The sequence below is a fragment of the Xiphophorus maculatus genome, chromosome 23 (genome assembly GCF_002775205.1).
Source record: "Xiphophorus maculatus strain JP 163 A chromosome 23, X_maculatus-5.0-male, whole genome shotgun sequence".
Taxonomy (NCBI): Eukaryota; Metazoa; Chordata; class Actinopteri; order Cyprinodontiformes; family Poeciliidae; genus Xiphophorus; species Xiphophorus maculatus.
Window position 1 is genome coordinate 29,683,896 of NC_036465.1, and position 17,581 is coordinate 29,701,476.

At 42.2% G+C, this 17,581-nt stretch overlaps 1 protein-coding gene across 2 annotated transcripts in view; it reads right to left on the reverse strand.

The window, feature by feature from the left end:
- Window positions 1-950: 950 nt before the first annotated feature.
- LOC111606869 overlaps window positions 951-17,581 on the reverse strand; it is a 32,038-nt gene continuing 15,407 nt past the window's right edge. Inside the window, exons 5-6 of one of the 2 annotated variants that reach the window (XM_023328245.1) lie at window positions 2,150-2,207; window positions 951-1,260 (exon numbers count right to left, since the gene is read on the reverse strand). In XM_023328245.1, coding sequence (XP_023184013.1) covers window positions 1,157-1,260; window positions 2,150-2,207 — 162 coding nt within the window. In that variant the 3' untranslated portion in view covers window positions 951-1,156. Of the gene's footprint in view, window positions 1,264-2,149; window positions 2,208-17,581 lie in introns of both variants that reach the window. The other variant, XM_023328244.1, reaches the window with a different exon arrangement.

A 17,581-nucleotide genomic window follows, 5' to 3' on the forward strand; every position in this document is an offset into this window, starting at 1 on the left:
TCATGCACTGAATAAATAATAATTCAGTGCATGAACACACATTTATATTTTATCGAACTTTTTACAAACTAATTTTTCCCAAGACTTATTATGAGGAGCCTACTGATTTTTTTAAAGATATTTTGAAAAGCTTCACGTACCCCCTGCAGTACCTCCACGTACCCCCAGGGGTACGCGTACCCCCATTTGAGAACCACTGTCCTAGATGACACAATCAACTGTTAGCAAGCAATGCTAATCACCCTCCTTTGATTTTGCTGTTCTTATTTAAATGTCTGTATATTGCAGGTAGTACTTTACTCTGTAACACAACTCTAAAATATGAGCTATCCCTTTAACTCATCAGCTGAAGTGGACCAAAACCTGTATTGAATGGGACAATGAAGCTCTTCATTATTTTCAATTATTTCATCGTAGATCTGGAGCCTTTTGACACATAATGCATTCAGGGATCCAGAACGCACCAGGAATCAGACACTTTGTGCAGGCTTGCGCTCCATCGTGTACCTCAGGCGTCTTAATGTGTAGAAGTGTTTTCCTGAATATGAAATAAGCTTGTATATTCATACAGTGACAGCACCAACCTGCATCTTGTTTGCCTTAAGCTGCTGTGTGACCACAGCTGGTCCTGTGGTTCTGCTGATGATCGCCTCACGCTTCACTCCGTCGCCGTCTATCAGGACTTTCTGTTCACATGAAGAACCTAATCAAGCCTTTCTGTGGCCTGTCAGCACAAGCCAGACTGAGTGCTTTCCTCTGAATCTGATCCATTTGCATCGTGTTTCGACCTGGTTCCTCAAGGAAATACTGCTGCTGCTCTGGATGTGACTGAAAACAGACTGACAGCTGCACCCTGGAACACAGTTAAACAGGAATGCACTTCCTTTCACCATACATCACCTTGCAATAAATGTCTTGTCTTAAGCTGTCAATTGTTCAAAAACAAACACTACTGTTCAAATGTATTTATTAAACACAATAAAATCATAACTTAGATTCAGAGAATACAGGGAGTTAAAGGGAAACTGAGGGAAGCTGTACTAATCAGTCTCTGTCTGACCGATCTTTAACTTCATATTACATTGCTTGGCTGATAGAGCACTGAAACTGATCTTAGAGTGGTGATGGAAACCAGCTGGATGGTCAGGGTTCTGTGTCAGGTCAGTCTGCTGTAAGGAGGACGGTTAGAGGGAGCCTCCTCTTCCTCTTTGGTGACTCCAGCAGATGTTTGAGGAGAGTTGAAAAGTTTGTCATCACCACCTGCTGGACATTCAGGAGAACTATATCACAAGACGGCTGAGACATACCAAATGGGCAATATTTAGAGTCAGGACCTTAAAGAGCTAATTACATTGATTTTAACATGTTAAAAATTTCACCCCAGTTCTTTTTAAACATACAAATGTTTAGAGCTGGAACCTTTGTATTCATGTGTTTCTGGTACCCCAGTAAATCTGATGCACAAGAGACATTACGCACACAGCAGCAATGGACAACAAAACTGCTTCTCTTGGCAAACTGAGGATTTCTGTTTCAAAAAAAGATCTGATGGGCTGTTAGAAGACAATTGTTGTGTTCAGGCTGTGCTAAAAAGAGTTAACCTGTCAGTGAAGCTATTCAAGCCCATAATAGCATCTCAATGCTAAACATGTAGCAGCAGCATTGATGGCCACAGCACGAATGTTAAAACAGACATAAGTATTTTTTAATATTTTTTAATAATTTGCACCATTATGATGGCTAAATAAGCTGAACAGATTAAAACAAGAAATCTTTGTTATGTCTACTAATTTAGCAGCAAAAAATGGTTTTTGAACTAAAATGTTGCTTACTTTGTTGATATACTTTGGATTAAAGTTCCATTAATTGGAATTAATGGAATTAATTGTCTTGCAGACCCTGCAATTAACTTGATTAAAAGTTTTAATGAAGTCCCATCACTAGTGATACTACAAACAAACAGCTTGATAAGTATCAGCTAACAAAACTTATCTGAAAACATAACAGGCTTGACATGCACCATGCATGAAAAACAATACTGACACTAAAGGCTTATATGTCTTTACCTTTACATTAAGACTTTCACTGTGTCTGGAGCTCCACACACTAACTGTCACCCAAACAGACCACGTCTGATTTGATGGCTTACCTTGCCAAGTACACACCAACTCAGTGTCTCCAGGGTCACTCTGAGGAACCAGGGTCTCCTGAAACACAGACGATAACATTTCAGGAAGGTGATACTTGATGGATGCTTCTTAAATTAGAACATGGGACACAAACTACAACATTTGAAATACAATACTATTTATTTCCAAGCTAAGGTTGGGCAGTTCAGACCAGAGTTTTAGAAGCTATTATATATGCTAATACACTAGATTCTAACTGCGTTATTCAGGGCGATTCTGGGATCTGACTTTTAGGCATGTTTAGCACCCAGTAAAGCTAAGACCCATGATAAGATATTTGCTGGTGCAGTTTTCTAAATATAACTGCTTATTTACATACATACACAAACAAAATTAGGAAATATGTTGTCAGTAATTCATAGAATAAACAATGTTCATTTTACTCAAACATATACCTATAAAGAGTAAAATCAGAGAAACTTTCAATTTTTCCCGGAGGTGTATAAACTCAATTTGAAACAGAATCTCAAGACCACATAATACCTGCCAACATTAATGAGACACAAGCAGCTGTGGAGTGACACAGTCCTAGTGTGGAAATTAAAATAAAATCTACTCAAAACTATGAATTTAAAGTCATTTGAAGAACATTTGACTAAATTCATAGGATTAATAAACCTAAAACCAGTTTATTATCTAGGTAGAAGTTCAGTCTAATGACTAGTGAGAACTAGTCATTAGACTGAACTTTATTTGAAAATCATACTTAGAAATTGCATTACCCTTATTTTTATCTGAACATTATGTGGCTGTTGGCCTTTTTTACAAGAATGTCTGTCCATCTATGGAAAAGTAGACATGATGAGTCGAGTTTTACTGTTTCAGATCACAGTTCATGTAGTGGGCCTGTCATAGTTTCAGTACCAAACACCTTTCTATTCACACAAAAACAGCCTAACATTCTGTTCTGTTCTTTAGTTTGACATTATTTAAGTGACTCCAGAGAGATTTGGGAAATTAATTACAAAACAACACACCAGTCACTAATCAAACTTCAAAAAAGAGCAATAAGAGTAATTAACAAGGCTAAGGACCAGGATCAGACTAACTCATTATTTATTCAAATATTTTGCACATATACAACATTTTGTGCTGAAGTACAAAATACTCTTCAAATAAATAGAGCCATTACTGTCCAATATATTTATGAATGCCCATTCATATATATAAAAATAATTCTAAATTAAGTACTGCATTGCCATTTAAAATTGCCCATTGCAATAAATCACTAAGCATAATATTTTGCATTGCAAATTGTCATCTGTATAAAGGTGCTGATGATACAAGTCTGATGCCTTACAGCTGGTTAAAAATACATATAATGGTCTTTACTGTTTTCTTTGGAGGCTGTTTCTACAACAAATTTATCCGAGGGGCCCGTGTAGTATGTGTTTTTTTTTTTTTTTGTTTGTTTGTTTATTTTAATGGAGACACTTAAAGAGTTAAACACAAACAGAGCAATATTTCCTCATTTAATATTGTGAACCAAAGAGACGCTTTTGTCTCCAAAGATTCAGGTTGCAGATCTCTGATCCAGCAGATGGAAAGCGTGATCCTATCTCCATACAACAGCTAAAACTTTTAAGTGCAGTATTATAATTATTAATTCATTGTTAAAATAAAATTGTGAAGATTTAAAAATATCTACCACTGAATATTTAAAAAAGACATTTATTTAGTGAAATTTCTTTAGAACCCCTCTTTGCCCCCGTATAGAACCGGCCCTGGCCTGCAGGTCTGGTGCATTTTTGCTTAGCATGTTTTTTCTTCATTGATATGAAGTCAGATTATCCAAACTGGTAAACCACATTAATAAAATATTAGTGAAATAATACATTGAATGACCACTGGACAATTATTCATAAAATATATACACATTTTGGAATAAAACACACAGAAAGTAATGTAATGTAGAAAATATTGATGTATTTAGTGTTAATCTATTCGTATGATTTGTTCTTTAAATGGCCACTTATTTTGGCTAATGCTATTATTTATTAAATATCATCCAAACTCAACATCCTAAGCAAAGAATCAAACCACAATAGTCAACTAAAATCACAATAAGAAACTTAATCAAACATAACTAAATGTTCTGTACCAAATCAGCCTCAGGAGATGATTGAAGATGAAGAGATGCTGATATCTGGTTCTTTAGGTTCTGATGGGTCTGCAGTTCCTCTCCTGATATATATATATATATATATTGTTGAGGCGCTTATCAAGCTCAAATACATTCATATGCTTTCACACACTGCATTCTCATATTCTCACACAAAGGCCCTTTGTAATTGTAACATCTATAGAAACTCCTCAGACTCCCGTCTCCCAGGAAATAGAAACTTAGTTGATAAAATGACGTAAGACATCAGATGACCACCAGGTGCATCCGTAGTATAGTAAACGAATCTTCCCGTTTTTGATCAGATGCTGTATAGACTCGGTCACATCCACACCTAGTCTGTAAGGGTAAGCGTCTCCTTTTTTAGCGCTAAAAAAGAATAAAATAAGTAAAGTCTGATTACTTGTACTGGCTGATTTTCTGCTCTGTGTGCGGTACATTTTTGATCCATTTTCAACAATTGGTAGCAGAGGATGGTTTTGTGCTGAGACACGAGCAGAGATTGAACAGGCCGTTCCGGCGCAGCCTGACGGAGGCAGTGTTCTGGTGTTGGGCCCAAATATAAGGTGAGGAAAATTTTCCTTAAAAAACACCATAGCATTGTTTCTGTTGGACTGTCTAAATTCCAGAAATCAGCAGTGGATGGTGTTGCATTCTTCTTAAACCTCTGAATTCCAGCTATCGATTGCTGTTATATTGTGTGTTACTGAGTTGTCTGAAGTGGTCAACCATTGTTCGATTGTCAGCTGTTGTTCGTACTGCTTTTGATTTGTTTGTCTAAAGGCTTTCGAGTTATTCATAGGAGAAAAGGTTAAAGTTACTTAAACAGTTAATAGTCAAAGTAAAAGGTCGATTGGCTCTGTAGTGAGAACTGGTCGTCTCCGACCTTTCCTGGACGCGGGAAAGGGAAAGACTAGGTTTTGTCGGTTCTATCCTTGGGGAGTGCTGCCCCCTAAAAGAACGCGTTAGCCAATCTGTGACTTGCTCAAAAAACACAAAAGTGTTGAGAGGGGTCCACCATAGGAAAAAAGATAAGAGAATAAGATAAAGGCTGATCGCGATCTGTTCCTCTGCAGAGAAATAAGTGAAGAAAATAAGTGAAAATAAAAAGAGGACATCATAGGAGCTGAAAAGCGTGGATCCATTTCTGTGTATCTGTCAGCTGTGTGTGTGTCTGTCAGCTATGTGTATGTAAACGTCTGCCGCTGAGCAGACTTTGCGTGTTTAAATGTACTCTCCTTCGTTTATTGCAATGTCTTTTAAAACCATGGTAAACATTCGGGAATTATAATCTGTGGGAAGTTTCTTTATTTCATCTGTGGTCTTTGATTTTCTCGCCGCCGCGCGAAAAAAATCTTTCTGCTGTGTGTGATTTCCTCGCCGCTGTGCGAGCAAAAACAAAAAAAAAAAAAAAAAGGGAGACAGAGGCTCGCCGCAGTGCGAGGCAGTAAAAAAAGGCAGAAAAGAGGAGAGGTGATCTCTGGGTTGGAATATGGCGCAGGAGGTCGACATGGAGAAATATGATCCAAAGTGGGGCATCGGGCCATGGATTGCGCTCAGTGAGCAAATAGATGAAGTAATAACTTATCTGGGGGAACATGACGAATTCCAAACGGACGGGGACGGACAAAAAATACAAAATAAATTAAAAGGTCTGGTTGAAATGGGTGGAGGCGATTTGCTAAGCAGACAGCCCCTGGGGAAACATATGTTGCAGGGAATCAACAATTCTAAAAAACATTTGATAGACACTATGCAAAAAGAAGGAGAAGCAGGAGTTTTCACTAAAAGAAGCTGTAAAACAAACAAGCAGAATGCTGAGAGAGAACTCAGGCAGAGGGAAGAACTTTTGGTTTTCTGGCAGGGACTTTCACATGCATTTGAACACAAAAAACAAAAAGTTGCCACTAGCTCTGAACACACAAACATAAGTACAGACAATTCACTTCCTCCACCATATAGTGGAGACGAAACTCGGCCTTCCCAGGGCATTTATCCCATAGTTAACATTACACAGGGAATTTTAGCAGTCGAGGGGGAGACAGCTACCCCACAAAACGCTCCCGAAGTCCACACTGGGACTGAAACCCCGAACTGGACTATATTAGATCAGACCCCGTCCACACCAAATCCCACGGCTTGGTCTCAGTTAAATGACACCTTTGTCAGATCTGCTCAGAGGTTGCAGAACCTGTGTGACAGAGCAGAACAGATGGAGAGAGGAGAGATAAAATCTAATTTAGCCAAAAACGTTCAAATTAAAATGGATGCAAATGGAACGTGGGTTTCAGAGGAGAACTTTACAGATAAAACTGATGAACTGAGAGAGGTCTATCACATCTCGTGCCCTCTAGAGAGCATGCGTGGCTTAGGCCTTCACACAGCAGAAGGACAGCACGCCCTGGTTGGGAGCAACACAGGGGCTTATCCTCTTTTGAAAAACAGTACTGGGGGTCAGAAATATGTTCCCTTTCCTCTAGGTGACAGGGATGCAATAGTCGATAAACTGCCCAGCATTACAGCTGGTGGGAGTCTTTGGTTGGCAGAGTTAGACCTGCTGACCTCTGGAATGACTCTAGCACTGGGAGATTTCAGAGCAATAATGAGCAGAGCTATGTCTGGCATGGTTATGAGAGACATAGAACACGCAGCAGGGACCCAAAATGTAAGTAATTCTACTCCAGCACATCAATTCATCACACCTTTGGCACGGGAAATAAAAAGGCAGTTTCCACTGGCCACAATCGCTCCCATCACCAGGTTTGAATGGGATTACAGCATGGATCCTAAAGAATACATAAATAAAGCTGCAGAAACCTGGCTCGGACAAACTACAATTAATCCAAAAGGCCCACACTCAAACTTAACTGAAATGTTTAGAGAGGCAATCTTGAAAGGTGTTCCTGAACAGGTTGTACAATCTATGAGAAATAATCCAGATTTAACAGGGTGCGAGTACGTTAGATGGGAGAGGCATCTGCTTCATCACTTATTAAAGGCACAAGATGAGTTGAAGAAAAAGCAGTCTGACACTAAGGATTTAGAAATTCAGCTGTTGAAGCTCCAATTGCAGGAAGCAAAACAAAAATTGAATAAGAAGACAGATAAAAAAGAACATGTGATGGTTATTGCAACTTCCTGGCCAAACACTAATCAGACTGGGGGAGGACTGGTTCCTCTTCCTGTTTTTTTCTGTTTCATATCCTCAAAACAGGTACAGAGCGTTTCCTCGTGGACGGGGAAGGCGTTTGGCCGGTCACGAGGGCGGTGCTCCGTGGAGGGGTCGTGGGGCGCGGATCAGGGGACCACAGGAGGACATATGCTACCGATGTGGATGGGTTGGACACTGGGCAAAACATTGCTGGGCCATACCAAATCACGGGGAACCAGGTATGATCCCCCACAATCCCAATGTTATACCTGGACAGTCTTTTCAGGGGAATAACGAGCCCACACAGAACATCTAGTGACACGCCCCTGGAGACCCACAGCCCAGCATGGGAACTGCAGACCCCATGCTGTCAGCAACACTGGAGGGGAGAGAAACACACTTCCTGGTGGACACAGGTGCTACACACAGCACATTGAACTTTGTTTCTCCCCTCAGTTTGACGTCACAAACTGTATCTTTAACTGGGTTCTCAAGGACAGAACAAAGTCTGCCTTTCACTAAGCCTCTGACCTTCACACTGGGCAATCAGCACCTGCAACATTCTTTTGTCAGCTCGAGCTCTCCCACAACTCCCGTCAATTTGCTAGGAAGAGACTTACTGATAAAACTGGGAGCAACAATTATGTGCTCTGTGAATGGATTAATTGTTTCATTTCCCGATGGCACGTCCCTCCCTTGTGCAAACTTTCACACGGATGGACAATTTCTCATGCAGCCAGTTGTTTCTGAGTATGCAGACATATATTGGGGCCTTTTAACGAACTTACCCTCCAGCTATCTAATGTCAACGTTTGTGGACTGGAAACCTTGGCTCCTGTGTCTGTGCTCCTACGTCTCTCCTCCGGATTCCCCCCCCACGTGACCCTGTTCTACGACAGAGACGTCTCTGAATGGTACCAGGAACCTTTCCTTTCCACTTTGGAGGAAACAACCTGGGAGGTAAAAATCTCAGATATTCGTGTAGCTCCAGTTGGTGTAGCTGCTGCTGTCTCTTTCACAGAAACACAGTCAGAATGTTATCAAATATCTGATGAAGCTGTGCCTCACATCTCTCTCTGTTTGCACCCTGAGCACCAAGCAAAAGAATTGGGCCCAATGATGAAACGCTCCCTGGCAGCCACAGATTGGATTGCGACAGCAGTGCCAGGTTTGTCTTTCTCCCCTTCTCTTGACACATATAAGATCAGCTTTTCAGGGTCTGAAACAGGTGGAGCTACATCATGAACAGGTGTCCAGACATCACGGTAGGGAAAAATCAGACCACCCTTTAGCGGCTCAATTAATCACATCCATGCCCACATCTCTCTGGGCGGAAACGCCTACAGATGTGGGGCTTGCTTCCTGTTCTCCTATTTCATTTCAGGTGGACTCTGAGAGACCCCTCTGGATTCCTCAGTATCCACACAAACCCGCAGCTGAACAGGGCATCGCAGAGACAATAACAGGACTGAGTGAGGCTGGAGTGCTGGAACCCTCACAGTCTGACTGGAACACACTCATTTTGCCAGTGCAGAAAAAAGGTACTGGCAAATACAGAATGGCTCATGACCTGAGAGCAGTAAATGCAGTTCTGAAAACAAAAACGGTGGCAGTTCCTAATCCATATGTCTCCATTGCTGCTTTGACTCCTAGCCAGCAGTGGTATAGCTGTATTGATCTGGCAAATGCATTTTTCTGTGTCCCACTAGCTGAAAGCTGCAGGGACTACTTTTCATTCACTTTCAGGGGAGAACAGTGGCGTTACACCAGGCTGCCACAAGGTTTCGCCCTGTCTCCAGGGCTGTTTAACCAGGTTCTGAAGGATGTTTTGCAGGACTGTCCTCTCCCTCCACAAACGACCCTCATCCAATATGTGGACGACCTTTTGCTGGCTGCCCCCACCGCGGAGACCTGCGTTAAAGCGACCTCCCTGGTTTTGCAGCACCTACATCAGGCGGGTTTCAAGGTTAGTAAAAATAAATTGCAGATTGCAAGAAAACAGGTTTCTTTTCTGGGCAGGATAATTTCTGCAGGCACAACTAGCATGTCTCCTTCCCACAAGCAGTCCATTTTGCAACATCCGAAACCCACCAGAGTCAAAGACATGCTCTCCTTTCTGGGTTTAACTGGCTACAGCAGAAGCTACATTCCGTCTTACACGGATCTGACCCAGCCGCTTCGAGCCTTGGTTAATGAACAAGGCATGAGAAATCTGAATAATCTCCTCTTTTGGACAACTGAGGCAGAACAAGCTTTTATAGCTGTAAAACAACACATGTCGTCCGCTGCAGAGCTCTCCATGCCAGACTACACTTTGCCGTTCTTTCTGGATGTTTCTGTTACAAAACTGGCCGTTAACAGAGTTTTGTTCCAGAAAAAAGGGGGAGAGAGAAAAGTACTGATGTACTTATCTGTAATGATGGACAATATGGAAAAAAGGCATCCCCCATGTACGCAACATGCAGCTGGGATAGCCAAACTCATACAAAAAACCGCACATATTGTCATGGGACATGCACTGCAAGTGTTAACTACACACAGCGTGGTGGCATATGTAAACTCACAGAGTTTCACCATGACGGCGTTGAGACAACAAAGGCTTTCCAAAGTTCTGGAAGCTCCAAACATTTCATTCACTCATGAAGGCATAAATATGGCAGACTGTTTTGCAGACGGAGAACCACACGAGTGTGCAGAGTTGGTGGCAAAGTCAGAAAAGGTAAGACCAGACCTGGAAGCAACTCCCTTGATTGGACCAGAGGTGAGACAGTTCTTCACAGATGGGTGTTGTTACAGACACCAAACACAAGAACTAAGAGCTGGTTTTGCAGTAGTAGAAAGCACAAAAGCAGGCTTTCTCACAAGAAAAGCAGAAAGACTGGAAGGAACAGCGTCTGCGCAGAGGGCAGAAATAAAAGCAGTGATCGAAGCGTTAAAGCTTGCCCAAGGATCACAGGTAAATGTGTACACAGATTCCGCTTATGTTGCAGGAACAGTGCATTTGGAACTTTGCCAGTGGATGAGGGCGGATCTCTGACCACCAGCGGCCGAACCATAAAACATGAGGCGGAGGTAAAAAAAAAAAAAAAAAAAAAAAAAAAAAAAAAAACTTGCGGAAGCATTGCTATTGCCAAAAACAGTAGCTGTAATCAAATGCAAAGGTCATGACTTATCAGACACAATGATTGCAAAAGGTAATCAAGCAGCGGACAGAGCAGCTAAAGTAGCTGCGGGGTACACCAATTTGGCCATGGTGTGTTCCTCGGAGGAGGAATTACATGACAAACTCACACTGGAGGAGGGGGTAAGATGCCAAAAGGGGGTGCCACTTGAAGAGAAAAACATGTGGAAACAACGAGGTGCCTCTGAAACAAATGGATGCTGGAGGGGCCCAGACGGCAGGTTAATTCTGCCCCCTGGGAAAAAACAGGAGCTGTTTGAGGAAGCTCATGGGGTTGGACATGTGGGAATTAAACAGATGTTGCACAACCTCAAAGAATGGTGGCAACCCCAAATGATCAATATGGTGAAACAGTTTGTAAATAATTGTGAAATGTGTGGACAGGTTAACCCTAAGAAAACTTTGAAGCCACATCAGGGACAGTTTCTTCCACCCACATGTCCAGGGAAAGAGGTTGTGTTGGATTTCACTGACATGATAAACACGGTGCAAGGCACAAGATATTTGTTGGTTTGTGTTGATGCTTTCACAGGATGGCCTGAAGCGTGGCCAGCAGCGAGAGAAGACAGTAAAACGGTCATAAAATGTCTGATCAACCATTACATCCCCAGGCACGGTTTTCCAGAAAAAAAAAAAAAAAAAAATCAGATCAGACAATGGAACACATTTCAGAAACAAGGACCTGCAAACAGTGGAAGCTCATCTTGGTTTGAAACACAAGTTCGGTACGGTTTATCACCCGGAATCCTAAGGCAAAGCAGAATGAATGAATCAAAATTTAAAAACAAAATTGGCTAAAGTTTGTGCACAAACTAAATTAACAGTGACCAAGGCGCTAGAAGGACTTAAGGCCCTTAGTAAAACGATGCATGAGCACTCTGGAGTTTCAAACCCCTTGGATAAGTGATTCACTGATCTGTTTGGAAAATATAAAGAAATCATCATCTCTTTGCTCCTTTCTGTGACAACTTTCCTTGCCCTCCTGATCACCTGTGGTTGCTGCTGTGTCCCCTGTCTGAGGTCATTGGCGGTGCGGTGCATCACCTCAACCATAGAGAAAGGCAGCAGTAGTGATGGAAATCCACCTGCCTATCAGATGTTATCCCGGAGACGTGAAAGAACCGTGAAATTCCAGATTGCCAGAGTTTAAGGGCAGTACTAGTATCCAGTGACAAAAGAAAATTTTCCTTCACTTTAATGTTCTTTATATAATCCATTGATTTCGCTTTTGTTGTGTTTTTTCTTGCAGAATGAAGTCCAATCCTTTCTGGGTGTGCCGGGGTGTGAGACTGTGGGCGCCTTCCACGATTGTTGGACCGAGTTACAGCCGAAATCCCACACTGAAGCCTTCCAGGCAATGTCGGGGTTTCCCAGCGACCGCGCCGGCTCTACATCTGGACACACGCAGAAACTGATTTGACGTTGAGAGGTCTCGCTATAGAGAGGCTGCAGTGATTTGATTTCATTACAATGATTAAAGTTTGATCAGAAAACATTTTTACTTACTTTTAATCCTAGTTTAATCATGCCAGTGTATTTTGAGTGTACTGCCTTTAATCCTGATTTACTTTATTGATTTGATGTTTTACGAATGTGTTCATTGTTCTGTGCCTTTCAATACTCAGAATTCTAAGCTTTTCTTACCATTTCATTAACTTTGCATCCTTTTCGTAGTTCATTAACTTTTACATATTACATAGAAATCTCACCTTTTAGTCTTCTAACAATGTGTTCATTTTTGCATACTACCTAACATTTCACTGCCTTTACAAATAATTTTAACCTAACACTTCACTATAAGTTCCACACACTATCCTAACATTTTGTTCACTTAGCACTTTTGTAGAACTTAACAACTTCGTAGCTGTGACTTTTCACCTTGTTTTTAAATACTAACAATAAAACAACAAAAAAAAAATACAAAACCTAACACAAAATTTTAGACTTTGCTCTTTTGAGTTCATTACCCTCCTGTGGCATGGCGTTGACCTGAGGTAACTACAGAATGAATATAATGAAAAATCAGGCATATGAAGTAATAATGACAACAAAAATGATTAAGACAAAACAAGACTACGGATAACATTTTATTGAAAATAAATATAATATATAAAACAGAAACAGCTGACATAGTCATGCCATGGGTGGTTGACTAACATTTCCCTAAACCCCAACACCCTTCAAAATTTTGTTTCTATTTGTGCATTTCTCCAGATTGTAAGGGGGACATTGTGATTTTTTCCACCGCCTGAGAGGCCAGGGGTGCCCTGTCCGTTTTTACCCCCAAAATATGTGATGAAATGAAATGACATGAAATAAAGACATTGGTTGAGGATGTGGGAGGACGAAGCCTCAGGGGGAAGTTTTCCGGAAGGGACAGTGTCTACTCGAGGATGTACAGCCCCCTCTTTTATTCTTTTCGTTATTTTCCATTTTTCTTGTTTTGTGTGGTCTCGTTGAGACCAAAAGGGGGAGCTGTTGAGGCGCTTATCAAGCTCAAATACATTCATATGCTTTCACACACTGCATTCTCATATTCTCACACAAAGGCCCTTTGTAATTGTAACATCTATAGAAACTCCTCAGACTCCCGTCTCCCAGGAAATAGAAACTTAGTTGATAAAATGACGTAAGACATCAGATGACCACCAGGTGCATCCGTAGTATAGTAAACGAATCTTCCCGTTTTTGATCAGATGCTGTATAGACTCGGTCACATCCACACCTAGTCTGTAAGGGTAAGCGTCTCCTTTTTTAGCGCTAAAAAAGAATAAAATAAGTAAAGTCTGATTACTTGTACTGGCTGATTTTCTGCTCTGTGTGCGGTACATTTTTGATCCATTTTCAACAATATATATATATATATATATATATATATATATATACTGCCTGGCCAAAAAAAAGTCACCACCTGGATTTAACTAAGCAAATAGGTACAAGCCTCCTATTGGATAAGTACTGCATAGGCGATTATCTTTCAGCTGGCAACAAGTTATTTAACCCCAGCTGATGCAATGAGTAACTCCTCATTTCTTAAACAACCATGGCAAAAGACACATCCTGTGGTCGTGGAAAAGACGTTAGTCTGTTTAAGAAGGGTCAAATCATTGGCATGCATCAAGCAGAGAAAACATCTAAGGAGATTGCAGAAACTACTAGAATTGGGTTAAGAACTGTCCAACGCATCATTAAAAACTGGAAGGATGGTGGGGCACCATGTTCTTCCAGGAAGAAATGTGGTCGGAAAAAAATCCTGAATGATCGTGATTGGCGATTACTTAAACGTTTGGTCAAATCAAATCGAAGAAAAACAACAGCAGAACTCAGGAGTATGTTTAATTGTGAACGCAAAAGCATTTCCACACGCACAATGCGAAGGGAACTCAAGGGGTTGGGATTGAACAGCTGTGTAGCCGTAAGAAAACCTCTAATCAGTAAGGCTAACCAGAAAAAAAGGCTTCAGTTTGCTAGGGAGCATAAAGATTGGACTCTGGAGGAATGGAAGAGGGTCATGTGGTCTGATGAGTCCATATTTACCCTGTTCCAGAGTGATGGGCGCATCAGGGTAAGAAGAGAGGCAGGTGAAGTGATGCACCCATCATGCCTAGTGCCTACTGTACAAGCCTGTGGGGGCAGTGCTATGATCTGGGGTTGCTGCAGTTGGTCAGGTCTAGGTTCAGCAACATTGTGTGCCCAAAGAATGAGGTCAGCTGACTACCTGAATATACTGAATCCTGAATATACTGAATGACCAGGTTATTCCATCAATGGATTTTGTCTTCCCAAATGGAACGGGCATATTCCAAGATGACAATGCCAGGATTCATGGGGCTCACATTGTGAAAGAGTAGTTCAGGGAGCATGAGACATCTTTTCACACATGGATTGGCCACCACAGAGTCCAGACCTTAACCCCATTGAGAATCTTTGGGACGTGCTGGAGAAGGCTTTGTGCAGTGGTCAGACTCTCCCATCATCAATACAAGATCTTGGTGAAAGATTAATGCAACACTGGATGGAAATAAATCTTGTGACACTGCAGAAGCTTATTGAAACAATGCCACAGCGAATGCGCGCTGTAATCAAAGCTAAAGGCGGTCCAACAAAATATTAGAGAGTGTGACCATTTTTTGGTGGCGACTTTCTTTTGGCCAGGCAGTGTATATATATATATATATACTGTATGTATTGAATTGGAAAGAGTTATATGTATATATGTATACATATATATGTTGTATAATGATGACATTAAAAGTGTGATAATAATGACACTTTTATGACAAAAGTGTCATAATAATGACACTTTTAATGTCATAATAAAAAGTTTGAGGCTTTTTAATTATAACAATTAAAAGGCCTCACACCTTATATATATATATATATATATATATATATATATATATATATATGAGTCTGTCTCACACCTTATATATATATATATATATATATTAAAAAAAAAAATTCCCTTCTCACCCACCGCGGGTGGTTCTTATCCTCTGAGCTCGGGTCCTCTACCAGAGACCTGGGAGCTTGAGGGTTCTGCGCAGTATCTTGGCTGTGCCAAGGACTGCACATTTCTGGACTGAGATGTCTGATGTTGTTCCTGGGATCTGTTGTAGCCATTGGTCCAGTTTGGGGGTGACTGCCCCGAGGGCCCCGATGACCACAGGCACCACTGTGGTCTTCACCTTCCAGGTCCTCTCCAGTTCCTCCCTGAGGCCCTGGTATTTCTCTAGTTTCTCGTGCTCCTTTTTCCTGATGTTGCAGTCGCTTGGTATTGCTACATCTATCACAACGGCTTTCCTCTGTTGTTTATCCACTACGACAATGTCTGGTTGGTTCGCCATTACCATTTTGTCTGTCTGGATCTGGAAGTCCCACAGGATCTTAGCTCTGGCGTTCTCCGCCACCTTTGGGGGTGTTTCCCACTTTGATCTCGGGGTTTCCAGTCCATATTCTGCACAGATGTTTCTGTACACTATGCCTGCAACTTGGTTATGTCGTTCCATGTACGCTTTCCCTGCCAGTATCTTGCACCCTGCTGTTATGTGCTGGACTGTCTCAGGGGCCTCCTTGCACAACCTACACCTTGGGTCTTGTCTGGTGTGGTATATCTGGGCCTCTATTGCTCTGGTGTTTAGGGCCTGTTCCTGGGCGGCCAGGATGAGGGCCTCTGTGCTGTCCTTGAGTCCAGCTTTTTCCAGCCATTGGTAGGATTTACTGATATCAGCCACTTGGGTTATTTGCTGGTGGTACATCCCATGTAGGGGCTTGTCCTGCCATGATGGTATCTCTGGCACCTCAACCTCCGTTCCCTGTTGTCTGAGATATTCACTGAGCACATTGTCTGTTGAGGCTTTGTCCCCGATGTATTTATGGATCTTAGTTGTTTCGTCCTGGACTGTGGTTCTCACACTCACTAGTCCTCTGCCTCCTTCCTTGCGGCTCGTGTACAGTCTCAGGGTGCTGGATTTGGGATGGAATCCTCCATGCATTGTTAGTAGTTTTCTAGTCTTAATATCAGTGGCTTTTATCTCCTCCTTTGGCCAGCTAATTATTCCAGCAGGGTATCTGATTACTGGCAGGGCATAGCTGTTTATTGCGCTGACTTTGTTCTTGCCATTGAGCTGGCTTCTCAGGACTTGCCTTATTCGTTGGAGGTATTTAGCTGTGGCTCCTTTCCTTGTGACCTCATCGAGGTTGCCATTTGCTTGTGGTATACCTAGGTACTTGTAACTGTCCTCTATGTCTGCTATTGTTCCTTCTGGGAGTGAGACCCCTTCTGTGCGGATGACCTTCCCCCTCTTTGTGATCAGCCGACCACACTTCTCTAGTCCGAATGACATCCCAATGTCCGTGCTGTAGATCCTGGTGGTGTGGATCAGTGAGTCGATGTCTCGCTCACTCTTGGCATACAGCTTGATGTCATCCATATAGAGAAGGTGGCTGATGTTGGCCCCATTTTTGAGTCGGTATCCGCAGCCAGTCTTGTTGATAATTTGGCTGAGGGGGTTCAGGCCTATGCAGAACAGTAGCGGGGACAGAGCATCTCCTTGGTATATGCCACATTTGATGGACACTTGTGCAAGTGGTTTGCAGTTGGCTTCAAGGGTGGTTTTCCACAGCTTCATCGAGTTTGCAATGAAGGCTCTCAGAGTCCTGTTGATGTTATACATCTCTAAGCATTCAATGATCCAAGTATGCGGCATTGAGTCATAGGCTTTCTTGTAATCAATCCAAGCCATGCACAGGTTGGTGTGTCGGGTTTTGCAGTCTCGGGCAACTGTGCGGTCTACGAGGAGTTGGTGTTTGGCTCCTCTGCTATTTACACCGATACCTTCATGTGTTTATCCATGTGTTTGCTTATCTTGGCCGCTATGATGCCTGACATGAGCTTGGGTGGGACTGGACCCTTTGATGGATCCTTCTGGATTAGGATTGTCCGCCCTTCAGTTAACCATTCAGGGTGAGTCCCACTTTGTAGCAGCTGGTTCATTTGGTCTGCCAGTCGCTCATGGATGGATCATGTCAGGTCCTGGTGCTGTCCAGTTTTTCATACCTGAGACTCTTTCTTGGACATCTGTCACAGTGATGGTTACCAAGGCTTGCTCAGGGAGGTTATTATGGTTATTACCACTGTGCATTGCTGTTGTGGGACGCCTCCCTTTCCCAGTATTGTTCAGTCTCCAGCCTTGGTGGGTCTACTCTGTTGTTATTACCCTGCCATTGAGAGTACACCTTAGCTGGTTGAGTGGAGAAGAGCCGGTTAATCCTTCTGGATTCATTCTCCCTTGTGTATCTCTTTAGGCGGCTGGCCAAGGCTTGGAGCCTCTGTTTGGCAGTTTCGAGTGCTTCAGGTATGGGCATCTGCCTGTACTTTCTGGTCTTTTCATTGTACCCTTGTGGAGCTCTGACAGTTGGCTCACTTCCCTCCTTGA